The sequence below is a fragment of the Equus quagga genome, chromosome 4 (genome assembly GCF_021613505.1).
Source record: "Equus quagga isolate Etosha38 chromosome 4, UCLA_HA_Equagga_1.0, whole genome shotgun sequence".
In the NCBI taxonomy this organism is placed as follows: domain Eukaryota; kingdom Metazoa; phylum Chordata; class Mammalia; order Perissodactyla; family Equidae; genus Equus; species Equus quagga.
Window position 1 is genome coordinate 24,171,375 of NC_060270.1, and position 16,236 is coordinate 24,187,610.

General features: G+C 50.9%; 1 protein-coding gene across 8 annotated transcripts in view; it reads right to left on the reverse strand.

Moving 5' to 3' along the window:
* Positions 1 to 16,236, reverse strand: part of MYLK (myosin light chain kinase) — a 257,906-nt gene that overhangs the window by 81,734 nt on the left and 159,936 nt on the right. For all 8 annotated transcript variants that reach the window (XM_046658090.1, XM_046658087.1, XM_046658086.1 and 5 more), the window contains 5 exons: positions 10,058 to 10,195; positions 7,922 to 8,119; positions 7,009 to 7,258; positions 1,161 to 1,232; positions 2 to 732 (listed from right to left, as the gene is read on the reverse strand). In XM_046658090.1, coding sequence (XP_046514046.1) covers positions 2 to 732; positions 1,161 to 1,232; positions 7,009 to 7,258; positions 7,922 to 8,119; positions 10,058 to 10,195 — 1,389 coding nt within the window. The remainder of the gene's footprint in view (position 1; positions 733 to 1,160; positions 1,233 to 7,008; positions 7,259 to 7,921; positions 8,120 to 10,057; positions 10,196 to 16,236) is intronic.

Sequence of the window (16,236 nt, forward strand, 5' to 3'; positions counted from 1 at the left end):
GCGTTGCCCACAGGTTTCAGGGTCTCAGCAGGCTTGGCGTTGCCCACGGGTTTCAGGGTCTCGACTGGCTTGGTGTTGCCCACGGGTTTAAGGGTCTCAGCTAGCTTGGCGTTGCCCATGGGTTTCAGGGACCCTGAAGGCTGGGCATTGCCCACGGGCTTGGGACTTTCTGCTGCCTTGGCATTCAAGGCCTCAGCATCATTGCTACTATTCTCTGCTGGTAATTTTTTCTTGCTGCCCAGCACCGAGCGAAAATCCGGGGTGGCAGGTTTTGGTGGTGGTACCTTCTCAGGCACTGGGGTCTTGGGAGTCCCCTTCTTGGCCAGGACAGAGCGGAAGTCGACCTGTTGGGGGCTATGCACCTTCCTCTCTTCCTCTGACACAGTCTTTGGCTTCACTTGCCGCTGCAGGTTGGCGCGGAAATCCATCTGCTCAGCTGGGATCTCCTTCAGGTCTTCCTCTGACAAGGTCTTGGTACTCACCTTCTTCCCCAGGAGGTCACGGAAGTCCAGCTGCTCTACCTCCTGCTGGCGGATGGCCTCCTCGGTGTGCTGCCGCGTCTCCACGCGCCTCTTCAGCACCCCCCGCACGTCCTCACTGTCTTCTTCCTCGGGCCAACCCTGCCCTCTTGCTGGCCAGCTGGGCCTCAGGGTCCCATAGCAGTCTCCACCACCACCATCAGCACCAGCTCCTCGGCCGCAGAGGCCCTCACAGCTGGCAGGCTCCCTCCCCCTGCAACCAGTGAAGGGAAAAAGGAAAGTAGCAGGAGGAAGAGGGGCTGGGTAAGAAAGAGCCGTCAGGGGAGAGCAAATCCCTGAGGGAGGGAGGGTGGAGGGAGGGGAAAGCGGGGTAGGGGCTGGCCAGGCTGTGTTTATAGAAGGGAACATTGGAGAGAGGCGCTTGCTTGCCTAGTTGGTTTGTTACATCGGTAATGACTTCAGTAGCCTTATAAGGGTGTGTGCAAAAAAAAAAAACCTCCCCCCTCTCCTCCCCTGCTCTCCCTCCCTCATTCCCCTTCCAATCTCTCCCTCTTGGCTCGGGCAGCCTCAGCTGGAGGATACAAACAATCCCGGGCTGCTGGCTGGGCCTGCAAGGGCCAGGACGAAGGTGAGTGGGTGGTGGCATGGGGCCTGGCCAGGCAGCCCTGAGGGGGCACTCACCGTGGTGGAGCTCTGGAAGGGCTGCTCTGGAGCATCAGTGACACCTGGCAACTGCATTCGCCAACCTGGTTCCTGGAGAAGTCAAGGGATCAATACAGATCAAGGGGCTCTGTGAGCCAAGGGTCTGCTCCGCCTAGGTTGTGAGGCGGGCAGGCAGGGCAAGCAGGAATTTGGCCACGGGCTGGCTGCCTCCAGGGAAGATGGGACCACAGGCTTAGCTGCAACCCCAACACGCCCACACCAGACCTAGATTTAGGGCAGGGCCCTCCTCCCCTTTGGTCACCCTTTCTGTTCCCAGCTCTTGTTTAAAAAGGAAAAAGAAAGAATCTTCCGGACAACAGCTAAGATAGGCATCAGGAAGTAGGAATACTTTTTGAAGTATATTGCAAAAATAATACAATCAATCAATCACTCACTCAGAGAAGAATGAAGATGAAAGGTGCTGGGGGCTATGATGGAGCCGCTCAGTTTAGACTGTGTGGCCCCCGTCAGCCTGCCCAGTGACCTTGAGTCTGACCCCATCATGCTCCCTTATACAGAAATAGTTACTTCCCTCTCCTCACAATGGCCCCACAACTGCAACTTCCCCTTCGCCTGCTCACAAAATGAGAACACCCTCCAATCCCTACCCATTGGCTAATGCCCTTACAACTCTTTGCATTAAAAACCTAACAGGTGTCTCCCTCCATGGCTGGCCGTTTCTCTTCAGGTGGAGAGGTCCTGGGACTCTTCAACCCACTGCTAAAACCATTCACTCTCCCCGTAGTGCAGGACCAGCTGAGGCCGCTCTGCACCATGCTCAAGCACGGAGGCACTTATAGTGGATCAGCCCTCTGACCCTACAAGGCTGCCATCTGCTGGCGTTTCTGAGCTCTGACCAGCCAAGAAGGTTCTGCAGAGTGGGGGGAGGAAGTGGGGCAGGTCTGAGAGCCAAAGGAGACTCTTCATGATAATAACCCTCCATTTTATACAGCATCCTCCTGACTTTCACATCCATTATCTTTCTTGTCCCCACAACACCCTAGTGAGGTAGAGAGCACTATCATGCCCCGTCTTTTTCTTTTTTTGGTGAGGAAGATTGTTGCTGAGCTAACATCTGTGTATGTATGTGGGTCGCTGCCACAGCAGAGTGCACTGAAATTAACCACTAGGCCATGGGGCTGGCACCCTATCACACCCATTTTAAAGGTAAGGAAAGGAGCTCAGGAGTTTCTGTGAGGCAGTGCTAGGACTCTCGGGGTCTCGCCCTCATTCCCCCGAATGTGGCCGTCTGACTAGCATGAAGAGCTGATGCGTGTCTCAGATGCTACCACAGGTGCACTGAGCTCCATGACAGGTTCCTTACGTAATCCATCTCACTGAATCTTATGACAGTTCTGTGAGGTTGGGGTCAGCACCATTTTCATAGGTAAGAAAAATGAGGCTTATAAAGGTTAAATAATTTGCCTAAACTCAGAACTAACTAGCGGGGAAAAGAGTTGGGACCTGAGTCTACCTGAATCCAAGACCCCACCCTACGGTGTGCATGAGTACAAACCTATTCTGGGATATGTGTGTGTCTGTGCGTGTCTCCACGTGTATGTATATATCAACCACAGGCATGGATACACATGTCTATGGGGTCTACCTGTTGGGCACCTGCACCTGCAGGTCCATGTTTGGGAACACACGCACACGCACAAGTCGTCACCATATGGATAGACATCTGAGCATGTGGTCACGTAGCTCTGCCAATGCATGCGGGTATCCACCTCGCTTTGCCTGGCCTCCCACTGAATGGAGGGCCAGCTCTGGGTCAGACACTGGCAGCCCATGACATGGCCGATGATTCTCAGGGTCCTGGGCACTGGGACCCATATGGAGCTAGGAGAAGTTGATCTTGCTGCCCTCCCATCCTTCTCTCATCTGTCGGGGCCCCTCCTGGCCACCTTCCTCAATGCTCAGGCTCTCATGGGGTGCAGATTCAAGGTTCAGAGAGCCTCACTTCTGGAGAGTTTGAGGGCCTGGGGTGCTCCTTTGCTCAACAAACAGCGATTAGGTGCCTCCTTCCTGCCAGGCCCTGGGAAGGCTGAGAAGCTCTTGGAACAGCTTGAGCACTCAACACTCAGAAGGCTGACAGCACTTGGGTCAACCTGTAGAATAAGCATGGGAGGCCATTTGGGAGTGAGGCCTAGCCCCCTGGCACCCCACTTCTGCCAGGCTGCTGGCCAGTATTAGGCCTTTCTTTTCTCCCTTTCCTTCAAGCCCAGGCTGTGGTGCCCGGGGTCGGCGTGCAGCAGGAGAATAGAATGCCCAAGGGCCGCGTTTTTCCAGTAGCCCTTTTTGACATCTCCTCAGCTGAGTTTCCTCCTGTCACAAGTAGAACACAGCCCAGATGCAAGTCAGAAGCAGACACTAACCAGATGGCCCTGCTTTCCCACAGCCAGACCCCGCAGAGGCTTTAAATGGTGGGGCGCCCTGTCCCCTGAGCTGGAGTGAGCTCTATCTCCCCACGGGGGAAGCAGGTAAGGACTTCTGCTGTTTTCTGTCACTTGCCCTTAAGGAGGGGAGCACAGGTGACCTGCTGTTCAACCCACCTCCAGGTCTCACCCCGAGGCCCCCAGGGAAGTCAGAGGGGGCAGACGGAAGGTGGACAACTTAGGAGACCATGGCCGGCCCGCTAAGTTGATCATCCTTTGGGATGCTCTGGGGGTCACCATTTCTACAGCCACAAACTTAAATCTCTGCTGGGCGTTTAAGGCAAATCATGGGTTCATTTGGGGCCTACAAAGGTCAGAGAGGCCTCTGGCCTGGGACCCACATACCAGATGATCTAACCAGCTGTAACAGCCTCTTGGGGCCATCTTTGGTGCCTGCACATACTAGTTACAAAGTCAGGCTTGGGGCTGAGGATGAGGTTCCCACCCCCACGCCCAGCCCAGGTGCTGCCACAGAGGATACAGGGCTATCACCCTACGAGCTGCAACTTTTACAAACTAAGAATCTTTTTCGCCCTCGCCACCCAAGCCCTGAACAAGAAGACCACTTTTTTGTCACAAAGCCTTGGACCCTGTCCCTCTCAGGATCACTCACCTCGGGAATGGGTTTTATTTGCAATATTAGTTTAAAGAACTAATTTCCTGGCAAGCATCAATCTTTCAAATATTTCAGCTGGAATTTGGAGCTGACTTTTTGACATTTCCCCTTTTAGTTCAGGAGACAAGAGCTGGCAAGGGAAGGGGAGGTAGAAACCACAGCCCATACCTACCCCACAACTTCAGCAGGGAGAGATAGGACCCCCTCCGCCCCTACTCCCACCCTGCTTCCTCCCAGCTGTCCAGTTTTCCTCCTTGAAAGGCATTCTGTCCTGGGTCCAGGTCTGATTTCTGTCAGGATGAAAAATGCTGGTGGGCAGCAAGGCTCCTGGCAGGCCTGGCATACACTTCCCAGGAGAACTTTCCACTGACTTGCTCCCTCTCAGCTAGAGGCAAAGCCAAGGCCAGGGCACCAGCCTCCCCAAGGAATGAAGAGGCTGGACTCTGGGGAGGGAAGAGGGGCAAGGGCTGTGGAGGTGGGGACTTCAGTGCGATTTCCCAGGTTCCCCAAGGTCCCAGTGCACTTGGGAGAAACAAGGAACGGAAGAGCATCTGACTTAAAGACAGAGACGAGGGTTCCAGCCTGGGCTCTGCTACTGGCCTTTGGGTGGCCCTGAGCAAGTCCATGACCTGGAGACCTCAGTTTCCCCCATTATTAAATAAAGAGGTGGCTAGATCACTTCTGAAGTCCCCTTCCAGCTGAGACAGTCTAAGTTTTATGACTGTCCCCAGCTGGGCCCAGACAGTCTGCCTGCCGACCTCCGAGTGCAACCCTCCCCTCTGGCCTGGCACGCTTCCACAGCTGTTGCTCTGTTCTTCCCGACCCTCAGCCTATCCAACAACATGTCCTCAACAGCCAAGCCTTTACTCACTTGCCAAGCCTCAGCCTGTTTTCCTCAAAATCCCACAACAAGCTCATCTTTTCTATGGTGTCTGGCTTGATCAACACGAGTGTTGTCTCAGGCACCACTCCTTCCACACAGACAAGCTCTATTCTCACTCATAATCAGTTTCCATTATTTGCACTGGCCCAGGGGAGGAAGAGTGCATCTCCTCTCTGTTTTGGAGGCAGATTTGCCTTCCTGATAATAACTGGTTGAGGCACAAGGCCATCGGTGTGTTCTGTGCATACTGCTGATGGTAGCAGGATGACCAGCCAGCCCACAACCATCTCATTGGCTGACCACAGACATGTCATTAGTTCAGCTGAGATTCACTGAACCTTCTCCAACTCAGTAGAACTTTCTAGCAGACCCATACATGCCTAGGAAATAATATATGGCTATTTTTTAAAAGCCACTAAGTACTAGAGTGGTTTGTTACACAGCAAAAGCTACCCAATACAAGTGTAAAGCACATGCCAGAAAGGATCCAAGTGGATGGGTACATACTGGGTTTTGCGATTACTGAAAGGACAGTGCTCCATCATGGCAGTAGTCTTGGCATGCAACTACAGAGCCTGTCCTTAGCTCAGAGCCTTGAACATGATGGGCTCAGTGTGGGAAAATGACTTATCCAGAAGAGCAGGCCCCTTGCAAAGTGGCCAGGCACCCGAGCCAGAGCAGGTCCAACCATCTTCGGGATGTGGCACAACCTCCTATCTGCAGGGTCAAGGTGCAGACAGTGCTCTTCTTCAACGCCAACCTTAGGGGCTGCATTCTGGCTCCATCGACCCAGGGTTGGCGTGGAATTTTAAGAGTTAGAGCATTTTAAAGGTAGAAGAACATTTCTGGATCGCATTTACTTAACAAATAGTTACCACATGCTGACTATGGGCCAGACCAGTACTGTTCTAGGCACTGGGAACATACCAGTGTGCCTTCCTGGAGCTTAGCATCCTGTGAAATGTAGCAAGACCTTGAAAGGGAGGAAAAAATGAATGGGGGTAGTTAACCTCCCTGGAGTGGTTTTTAAACGTCTACAAATTCTTTGATGTTGCTCTCTCTAAGAAGTGGAACTGAATTCCAGCCCCCTTGAGAATGGGCTGTACTTAGTGACTCACTCTAACAAACAGAATATGGCAGAAGTAATGGTGCGTGACTTCCAAGGGCAAGTTGTAAAAGACACTGCATGTTCCAACTTGTTCTCTCTTGGACCACTAGCTCCGGAGAAGGCAGCTACCATGTCATGAAGACGCTCAAGCAGCGCTATGGACAGGTCCACGTGGCAAGGAGCTGAGGCCTCCTGCCAACAGCCCTGTGAGTGAGTCATCTTAGAAGTGGATCCTCCAGCCTCTGTTAAATCTTTAGCAACTGCAGCCCCTGCTGACACCTTCAATGCAATCTCATGTGAGAACTGGAGCCAAAATTCATCCAGCTAAGCTGCCTCAAATTCCCAATCTGTAGAAACTGTGAGATGATAACTGTCACTAAGTTTTGGGGTAATTTGTTACACAGCAATAGATAACTAATACATTCCCTCTATCCTCCTAAAATTTTTAAATTGGATTAAAATTCCAATTTTAATCCATTTTTCCCTGCTTCATATTCTCCACACACCAAATAATGGAGGAACAAAAGCCAGGATGTAATACGACAGAGGACTCCTGGGAACTGAGCTCAGAAGGGAAGGCTCTCAATGGACATCTGTTGGACTGAAGTGGAAGAAACAAAAGCTCGTCAGCAGCTCCAGGTCAGCACTTCCCATACCTTGAAGCCCAAGCCCCACATTGTTTTGTGCTTCCTCTGATTTCCCAGTCCCAGGTAGGGACTTTGACAGGAGGCAGGAATTTGGGGGCTGGGGGTGACAGGAGGTTGGCAGGACACGTGACGCACCTGAGCAGGATCTCATACTGGCCGGCATGCCAGGGCTGCACATTCTTTAGAACCAGGGTGAACACGTCCTCATTCTGTAGCACCTCAAAGTGGCCAGTGTCTTTGGAGAGGGCTTTGCCATCTCGCAGCCAGTGCACGGTGGGGAAGGGGTCACCAGCAATGGCACAGGAGATGAGGACGCTCTGGCCCAGGGAGGCTGTCACCGAGCGTGGTTTACTGATGAACCAGGGCTGGGTGCCATCCTGAGGCTCTGGAAGTTGGCAAAGGGTTGCGTTAGAGAGGGAGGCTTTTCAGCAGACAGCATCCATTCAACTCTCCGAGGAGGTGAAGGTTGAAGACAGCATGTTATCCAAATAACAGCTTGTCCAGAAATCACTTTTATTGGATAGACAGATACAGCACATCCTTCTCAGGGCCAATCTGTCTTGGTTACATTCTTGAGGATGATATTAACATGCATTTGTATATTCAAAGCAGGGGGAGATAGCCTCGACTACAAGGGCATTGGGCTAGGTGCTAATGATCGACATCAGATGTGCAGGGTTAAGAGCTGTCACCCTGCTTTATGTGTGCTTAACTTGTCTCTCTTAAATATAGGGCCTCTAAAGGTAAAGACCCCAACAGACCCATTAACTCGCCTCAAAAGCTATCATCATCAAATTGCTAAGTGTATTCGAGATTTCTCTCCTAGCACCCCATGCAGCTTGAACTTATAACCCAGAGAGGACAGGGACTTCAGAAGGCAGAGATGGCTGGCCCCACTCAGCCAGAGCCTGAGATGTAGGGTGGGGAGCTGGCCTCTCGGGCTGGGATGGGACCAAGGGACAAAGCAGGCTCATGTGGTTTCCTTGCCTCCAAATCACTTTTGGAGAGACCAGGGCAGCACCTCCTCCCTGGCGCTGGGCAGCCTCACCTTGCACTGTGAGCACGGCCTGGGTGCGGACCCCTCCAGCGCTGTTCCAGGCTTCGCAGGTATAGGTGCCCGTGTCCTCAGGGAACACCTCTTGGATACAGAGGCTGTGCTGAGTGCCTCTCTGTTCAAAGTGGAAGTCCTCCGACTCCTGGATCTCATTCCCATTGTGAAGCCAGATGACTTCAGGGGGCGGGTTCCCTGAACAGGGAGGAAGGGCAAGGGGACTGGTCAGGGAGGTGCTTCCCTGGACCACGAGGCAACTCTGTACTGGACTGTGGTATTGTACTAGATGCTTGTTGGACTCGCTCGGCTTCAGTTTCCCATCCATAAACTACTCTAACAGCATCCACCTCATAGGTTTGTTGGGAGGATTAAATAAGTTAGTACAGCCCCCCTTAGCAGCCTACTAGAATAGCAGATTATAACAGCATCCGGCACAAAGAAAGTACTCAATGTATGCTCATTATAATTATTTAACAACAGATTTGGGGAAACTAGAAAGAATCCAGAAGTGAAAAAATATTATTTCAGAGATGAAAAATAAAAGCCAGGAAGAATAGCTTTTAAAATTAGAATTCAGGGGGCAGCCCAGTGGCGTAATGGTTAAGTTCATGCACTCCGCTTAGGTGGCCCGAGGTTCACCTGTTCGGATCCTGGGCACAGACCTACATACCACTCATCAACAAGCCATGCTGTGGCAGCATCCCACACAGAAGAACTAGAGGGACCTACAACTAGGATGTACAACTACGTGCTGGGGCTTTGGGGAGAAAAACAAAGAGGAATATTGGCAACAGATGTTAGCTCAGGGCCACTCTTCCTCGCCTCCCCCCCCCAAAAAAAACAAAACCTTTAAAAAATAAAAATAAATTAAAAAAATTAGAATTCAAACTGCTTGATCATACTGAGTGGTAACTGGATCACTGGGTTCGAAATGAATGTGTTGCCCACGCTGCTCTGCCTTGCACGGTGCATGTGTGGCCAGGTGGTGCAATGGTAACTTCACAGTGACTCCCTTGTCAATTTTCAGGAGAAGGAAAGCTCAGTGCGCATTTTGTTTTACAAACTCCACACAAATGTCCACTGGGCACCAGCTCATCCAGGATTCCCCAAAATGCCTCATGGTGGACAGCCTTTTCAGTTTTTACTAGTCTACTTTCCTAGGGAGTTTCTAGCAATTTGTCAGGATATAATACAATGGCCACCCATAAGGGCTTCCTCTGTGGTAAGAGCCGAGCCATTATGCTCTGCTTCCAGAGAAGCAAGGCCCCTGGAAGGGTTGCTGAGGAAGGCTGTGAGGCGTCAGGCTCCGGAGTGGCCCGAGGAGAGAGGAGACCATCCTCTGTCTCTGATGGGTTAGCTAGCACGTGTCTGTGGGCCAGGTGCAGGGCGCCTCTGATGCTGTCAAGTGTGGGCAGGGGAGGAGACGCAGCCCTCCACCTGGGACTGTCACAGGACTGCCAAGGAGTTCATCCGGGGATCCCTAAAGGGGCCAGCGCACAGGTTCTCTCACCGCTCAGCTTTATTGTTCTGCAGCTCCAGAGGAACTGGAAAAGCAGGAGAGCGACCTCCAGGCTGTCAGCAGCCAGCAACCATTTAGCAATGAAGGGGAGCTCTGGATGCCTCCAGGCACAAGCTCGCTGGAGCTCCTGTCAGTAAGATGCCCCAGGCTTCTCTCACTGGCCTCCAGCAAGGACTGTGGCATCTCACACTGGGCCGACAGTCACATGCTCTTGTCACCCCACACCTGTTTTAGGACCTCTGCTCCATCTTCTCACCTTAAAATTTGAATAGAGCAGCTGAGAATATCTTCCCAGAGTTGGAAACTTCTCACATCATCTGGTTTTGTGCCAGGGTTCAAAATCTTGCAGCTATTTTGGCCACACGATGTTTTCACATTAACCCCTCACTCTTCTAGCTATGGCCATCTTCTGCCCCTGGACCAATTAACCTTGAATCCAGAGAAAGCAAAAAAGAGGGACCAAGAGGCTCGTCTTCTTTGGGCCCATTGACTGACAGTCCCACGCTAATTTTCTGGGGGACCAAAGATCTGAGTGGAGCATAGGGGAGCAATGCCCATATTGCAACTGTGCCCATTTTCACATACACCCTGAGGACAGAGATGCAGAGACAGACCTGACACCTGGACTGTCATGGTGACCTGGCTTCCATCCATGACTTTGAGATCAGAGAGGCCCTGCAGGAAGCGGGGCGCAGTGGACTTGCCGGGAGCCATGGGTAGGAGGTACTCGCTCTTCCTGTCACTCTTCTTTTCTGTGTGGCAGACAACAGAACGTGCGTGAACATTCATTCATTTATTCGACAAACACAGACTAACCGACCACTTGGCACATGATTGTGTTGAGGCTCAGGTTCCCACCAGAAATTGACTGCTAACAGATGAGGCGTTTGGGGAGGCCCTGGAGATCACTGGAAACAAGGTGCGCCCAGTTCTCTGCTCAGCATCACAGTGCTCTTGCTGGAGAGCAGGAAAAGAATGAGGCCTCTGCAGAGCCCTGCCCGATCAAGGCTCCAGTTCCTCAGGAGAACTTCGAGGGGGAGAAGCCAACACTTGGCATCTTATGAGATTTTTTTCCTTAAATTTTATTTACTTGTTTGAATAAGGAATACCCTCACATGGCACAAAATTCAAATGGTACCAAAGAGTATGTGTCAAGTCTCCCTTCCTCTCGCTGTCCTCCAGCCATCAAGTGTCCATTCCCAGAGACAACCCAATCTCAGTTTCTTGTTCCTCTTGCCAGAGATGGTCTAACACACAAGCACATAGGCATACTCTTTCATTTTCTTCTTTTTTAAAAAAATGGCAGCATAGTATACACAGTGATTGGCATCTTGCTTTTTCATTTAACAATATTGCTTGATGTCTCTCCTAACACAGAACTGAAGAGCTTCGTCACTGTCTTCTACGATTGCACAGCTCCACCGCCATCTCAAGGGATTTAAGCACCTCAAGAAAGCTAAAGACACTACGCTCATTAGAATGCCAAAAATTAAAAAGACGGATCATCCCAAGCACTGGTGTTGGCAAGGATGTGGGCAAGTGGATCTTGCATACACTGCTGGTGGGGGTGTAAAAGAGTAGAGTTCAGCAGTTTCTTAAAAAGTAAAACATACGTTTACCATATGATCCAGGCATTCTGCTTCTGGTTGTTCACACAAGAGAGATGAAGGCATGTGTCTACACAAGGACGGGTGCACAAACAGTCTTGTGACCCCTTTATTCCTAATGGCCCCAAACTGGAAACAACCCAAATGTCCACCAATAAGTGAATGAATACACAAATTGTGATATATCCACACAATGGAATACCACTCAGCAATAAAAAGGAATGCACTAATGACAGACACTACAACAGGGACAAATCTCACAAAAATTACATGGAATGAAAGAGTCCAATGAAGAAAGAGTACATACTGGATGATTCCATTTATATAAAGTTCTAGAAAAGGAAAAATATAGTGACGGAAAGCAGATCAGTGGTTACCTGGGGCAGGCGTTGGGGGCATGGATTGTAAAGGGGCACAAGGAAGGCTTTGGGGGTGATGGAGATGTTCATCTTTTAAGACCGTGGTGGTTTCACAGGTGAAGGTTTCAAATTAAACACCATAAATATACACAGTTTAATGTCCATCAATATGACCTCAATGAAAACTGAGGGGGAAAAGCTCTCTCTCTGGGAGAGGGAGGTAGTATCTGGTCAAAGATAAAAATGAGACCTCTCTGGGTTCAGGCCTGGCCCACTTACCCCCATTCGGTTCTCTGGGGAGACGGGTTAATAAATAGGCTTTCCATTATTCTTGGAATCCTCCCCAAGCTGGGCAGCACAGTGGCTGAGCCGGTGTCTATTTCCAGCACCGGACAGCCCTGGTGCAGGACAAGCTCCCAGCTTCCAGTCTCGATCTTGCCCTTTGTCTTACGAGCCAGGTGGCTTTGACCTTCAATAATTCTTTTTTAGCTTGTCCTGTTTCTCTCTTTGGGCAGGGGCAGGGGTCGGGACGGAGGGCTACACTACCTCTAACTTAAACTCTAAGTTTTGTTTGCGGGAAACAGACTCTGGTATTTTGGGTTCTTATTTGCACAGGGCCACAAATACCAGATCTTCTGCAGGCGGCTTGTAGCCATGGGGATACATTTCCAGGGTGCTTTACATACCTGAGAAAGGCCTAACTCCAAATTTGCCACTGAATTTTTATCTGTTGGCACTGGAAATAAAACATGATCCATGGCTGAGCTCTCCCAGTGCAGCCTCTGGGAATGAGGCTGGGAGAGGCTGGGAAGGCTGGGAGGCTGGAGGAAAATTTCCCCCAAGCCAGGTGCAGCGTGCAGGGCATGGAGCTGGAGTGCAAACGCAGTTGAGACAGAGGAGCCCCAGGAGAGAATGAGCAGAGAATGGGCTCTCAGGCCCCTGCTGCTCCCTTCCTCCCCGGCATCGCTGCCTTTCACAGAGGGGCAGCCAGGCAGCCCTGGCCTTGGCAGCAGGCTCCTGGGAGTGGGCTCGGGGGGCCCAGTATTGGAAAGGCAGAGATCTCATTTCTCTGACTGGGTTGCAGTGGCCAGAAAAGCGCACTGCCCCGAGAGAGTTGAGGAATTTCCTGTCTTGCACAGACTGAGAAGGCTCAAGGACAAAATGTTTTTGCCTGTGCAGAGTCCTCCCTGTTCCCACCTCTCAGGCTGAGTCCCCAGCTTCAGCGCTCTGTGCTGTGGGCTCTGATTCCTAGGGGCTGCGGGAACACCAACAATGCCAGCTCCTTCAAGCCAGGGGTGGCTCCTGTTTGCTGTGCCCCCCTACAAACACACTTGGGTCTTCTCACTGCCCCATTCCTGGCCTGGGGCTCTGGCAAAGCCACGTCACCCTATGGCTCTCAGCCAGTGGGGACTAAAAGCATATCTGCATCTCCTTCTCTTGACGGTGGCCTGGCCACTGCCTCCCACACGGTTCTCTGGAACCCACTGGAAATGATCTGAGGCCGGGGCCTGGCCTTGGACAAATCACGGCCTCTCTCTGAAGCTCGACTTCCACATCGGTATTTAGGAAAACAATAGCATCATCACAGGACTTTGGAGTTTTAAAGAGACAATATGTGAAAATACTTTGAACAAGGATTCACCATGGACGTTAACATTTGAGCGAGGCTAGCACGGGAGCTGACTCACACCCATCCACTCGGGCTCGGCTACTCTGTGGCTTTATCAACAGCAAAAGAACAGATGGAGAGTGGGCCCTCTCCCAAGGATCACAGACTCATTTTTATTTGACCAGAGGCAAACTCTGTTAGGAACACAAACGTGTCGCTTAAAACTATCATGGGATACATCTAAAGTAAATTGAGAACAAACTTTGGCTACACGTCCTCCAGGGGAGAGATGAGTGAGAGAGACTAAATACATGGGAACTGGCACTGGGTTCCCTCGCCTCTGACCCTGGGCTTCGTTCCCCCAGACCCCACAGCAAGAACGGAGGGAAAAGGGAAATGATTGGGAGTCCACGTGCAGAATGAACCTGTTCTCAGACCTGCAGTTTAGGGTCACCGGGACTAGAGGGACTGTGAATCCAGGCTGGTGAATGGCTGAATCATCCCCAGCACTCAACAGCCCCAAATTCTTCATGGGGTAAGAAAACCAACCAACCCTCCCTACAAACACACTCTGCACTGGGATACGGAGCTGGTGAGGATCTCAGTTTGGGGGCAAGGAGCTTCCTTTAGGCAGTCTGAGAAAAGCCACCTGAACTAGAACCCCGAAATCTGAGTCCCAACCCCACCACCCCACGTTACTGATAGAGAGGCCAGGACATGCCCAGGGGAAGTGACTTGCCCAAGGTCACAGAGCCAGTTACAGGCAGACCTAGAGCCCACACCCAGGCCTTCTGACGGCAAGGCCAGGATGTCCTGGAGACCGTCTCCTCCAAGGGAACCAGCCGTCTCCAGTGGTGCCCAGGGTGAACTCTCCACGAGGACAAATGCATTATCTGCTGATCTACATCCTAGGTCCTTGACAAGGGGGGAAAGCTAAATCAGAGCAGGGGCAAGCCAGGTGAAAAGGGCAAGGTGTGTGTATTTCACTTAATTCCAAAGCCAAATAAATGATTCCGGCTCATCTGTGGCCCATAGACCATGCCTCCGTTTGTGCTCAGTCTCGTGTAGACTCATAAACTGAGAAGTGACAGACGAAACTGGCCCTCTGAACTCACAGCTCTAGCTGCATGATCTCAAGCAAGTTCCCCAAGCTAAGCCTCAGTGTTCTCTCCCCCAAATGGATGATAATACAGTTATCATCAATTATGGATGATGATACAATATTGATAAGTGTAATGCTTACATCATTAGTGTAACGTGATAAATACTGTAGCGTTTTTAGATGATTAAAAGAAATTATGTAAAACAGCTAGAACATTATCTGGCATGTAATAAGTATAAAAATAAATATTCTGTGCCATTCCTAACCCAACTGACTTTTTCGGCTGGGCAAACTCAATCTGACAAAAACTACAATAAGAAAAGTCCCCCAAACCGGGACATTCACATTTCATCAGGCGGAGATCTGAAAGGACATCAACAGCTGCCACTGAGACAACATTGTAACAATTCCTTACAAAGTTCAGCACTTCATGATCCCAAAGGTGTTCGCAGCTCCAGCTCAAGTCAGTGTTAACCTCAGCATCCTCTGATGTAGGGCAGATCGTGTCCCCATCTTACAGCGGAGGGAGCTGAGGCTCAGAGAAGGAAGCTGGCCTGTCCGAAGACCCTGGGGCTGACATGGCCAGCAGGGTCCTGGTCTGGATGCTCTCCCTCTGCTGTCCTGAGGACAAAGGCCAGTCCTGAGATTCCACTGGGAGCTTTCTGTCACTGTGTTCACGCCCAGAGTTCCCAGTTACCCTGGAGATGTGCTCTTCTGGGGTTGTGCTTCAGGCATCATCTGGCACAGTTGTGGTCTGAGGCAGGGGCAGGTGGGCCAGGGTCTGCGGCGAGAGGCCCCCATTGGCAATGGCGCCTCAGGGAACCTGACCCTTCTTCCTTCGGGAAGAGCAAGCACTGGACGCGGCACACAAATAGCAAGGGAGGGGTCCCTGGGACCCAGTGACAGACTTACTACCGAGCTCAGATGGGGCCAGACTAAATATACCCCAGGTTTTCCCAGCTGTGCTTCCTGCTGCTCTGCTGAGGTCAAGCCCAGAGAGGGCCTTCTCTCTGGAATCAAGGAAGAGCCAGTCTCCTTGATTTACTGGCCTAGGATTAAAGATTTAAGGTGAACTGATCTGTGGCTCTGGCACTTGGTCAATAAGCCAATGACTCTCCATTCCCTCCCTGACTTGCTCCATCGTTAAACTGAGCAGCTAGCCACCGGGTGCACTGTTCCACTGTGAGCGAGAGGAAAAGGACCAGCCTGTCCCCCTACGGGGAAGACAGGAACAGAGATTAAGAATACTTGCCAGCAGGTTATTGACAAGTAAACATGATGCCACAGAGACTGAAGCTGTCGACAAGACTCGAGAAAGGGAAATGAGGAGACAGGAGAGAAGAGAGAAGAGAATGGGGAGAAGAGAGAAGGATTGTGGGTGAGGGATGGAGGGAAGGGGGTGAAGAGAGAGAGGGAGAGACATCACTTTCTGACCCTAGTGACCCTTCCAGTTTTTCCTCCTTGGCCATTTTGCTCTGTTTTGACTCGTCAGAAACTGTTTTTGAAGGCAGTCCCTAGCCATGCACTGAGACATTAAATTCTCGCTCTTGAGCATCAGATGACTTCTCAGGGCCCCTGAGCAGCAGAGTAGAAAGCACATGGCTGCTCCTGTTAGCTACACTGTGTGGGCAGCTGACTTCACCTCTGACCATGGTTTTCTTCATCTGTAAAGTGGAGTTAATTCAAAAGTGGAAAGTGGAGTTGTTATGGGAATGAAATAAAACAAACCAGCTTTCTAACTGGTTAGATTTTTTTCCATCAAAACAACGTTCCTCATTAAAAACACTCAGTGATAGTGGTTTTAGTTTAAAAACACTCATACGAATTGGTATTAACCCAGTATTTTATTTTGAAAAGCTCTTATCTGGAGAAAGAGTTAAATACCCACCATAGCAGGCACAATTTGTTACCTTTCTCATTAATTCTTACACAATAACCTGCATAACCTGTTCCTCAAACCTGGAGACGCGAACAGGCCATTAGCTTCTCTTGGTCTTGAAATTAAGGCTCCTCCAGCCTTTGGCTCAGTGGCTTGCTGCGAGCTCATTCTCCCTCTCCACTACAATTCTCCTGCTCTTTCCTTCCTACACCTTCATTTCCTTTCTACGGATTTAGC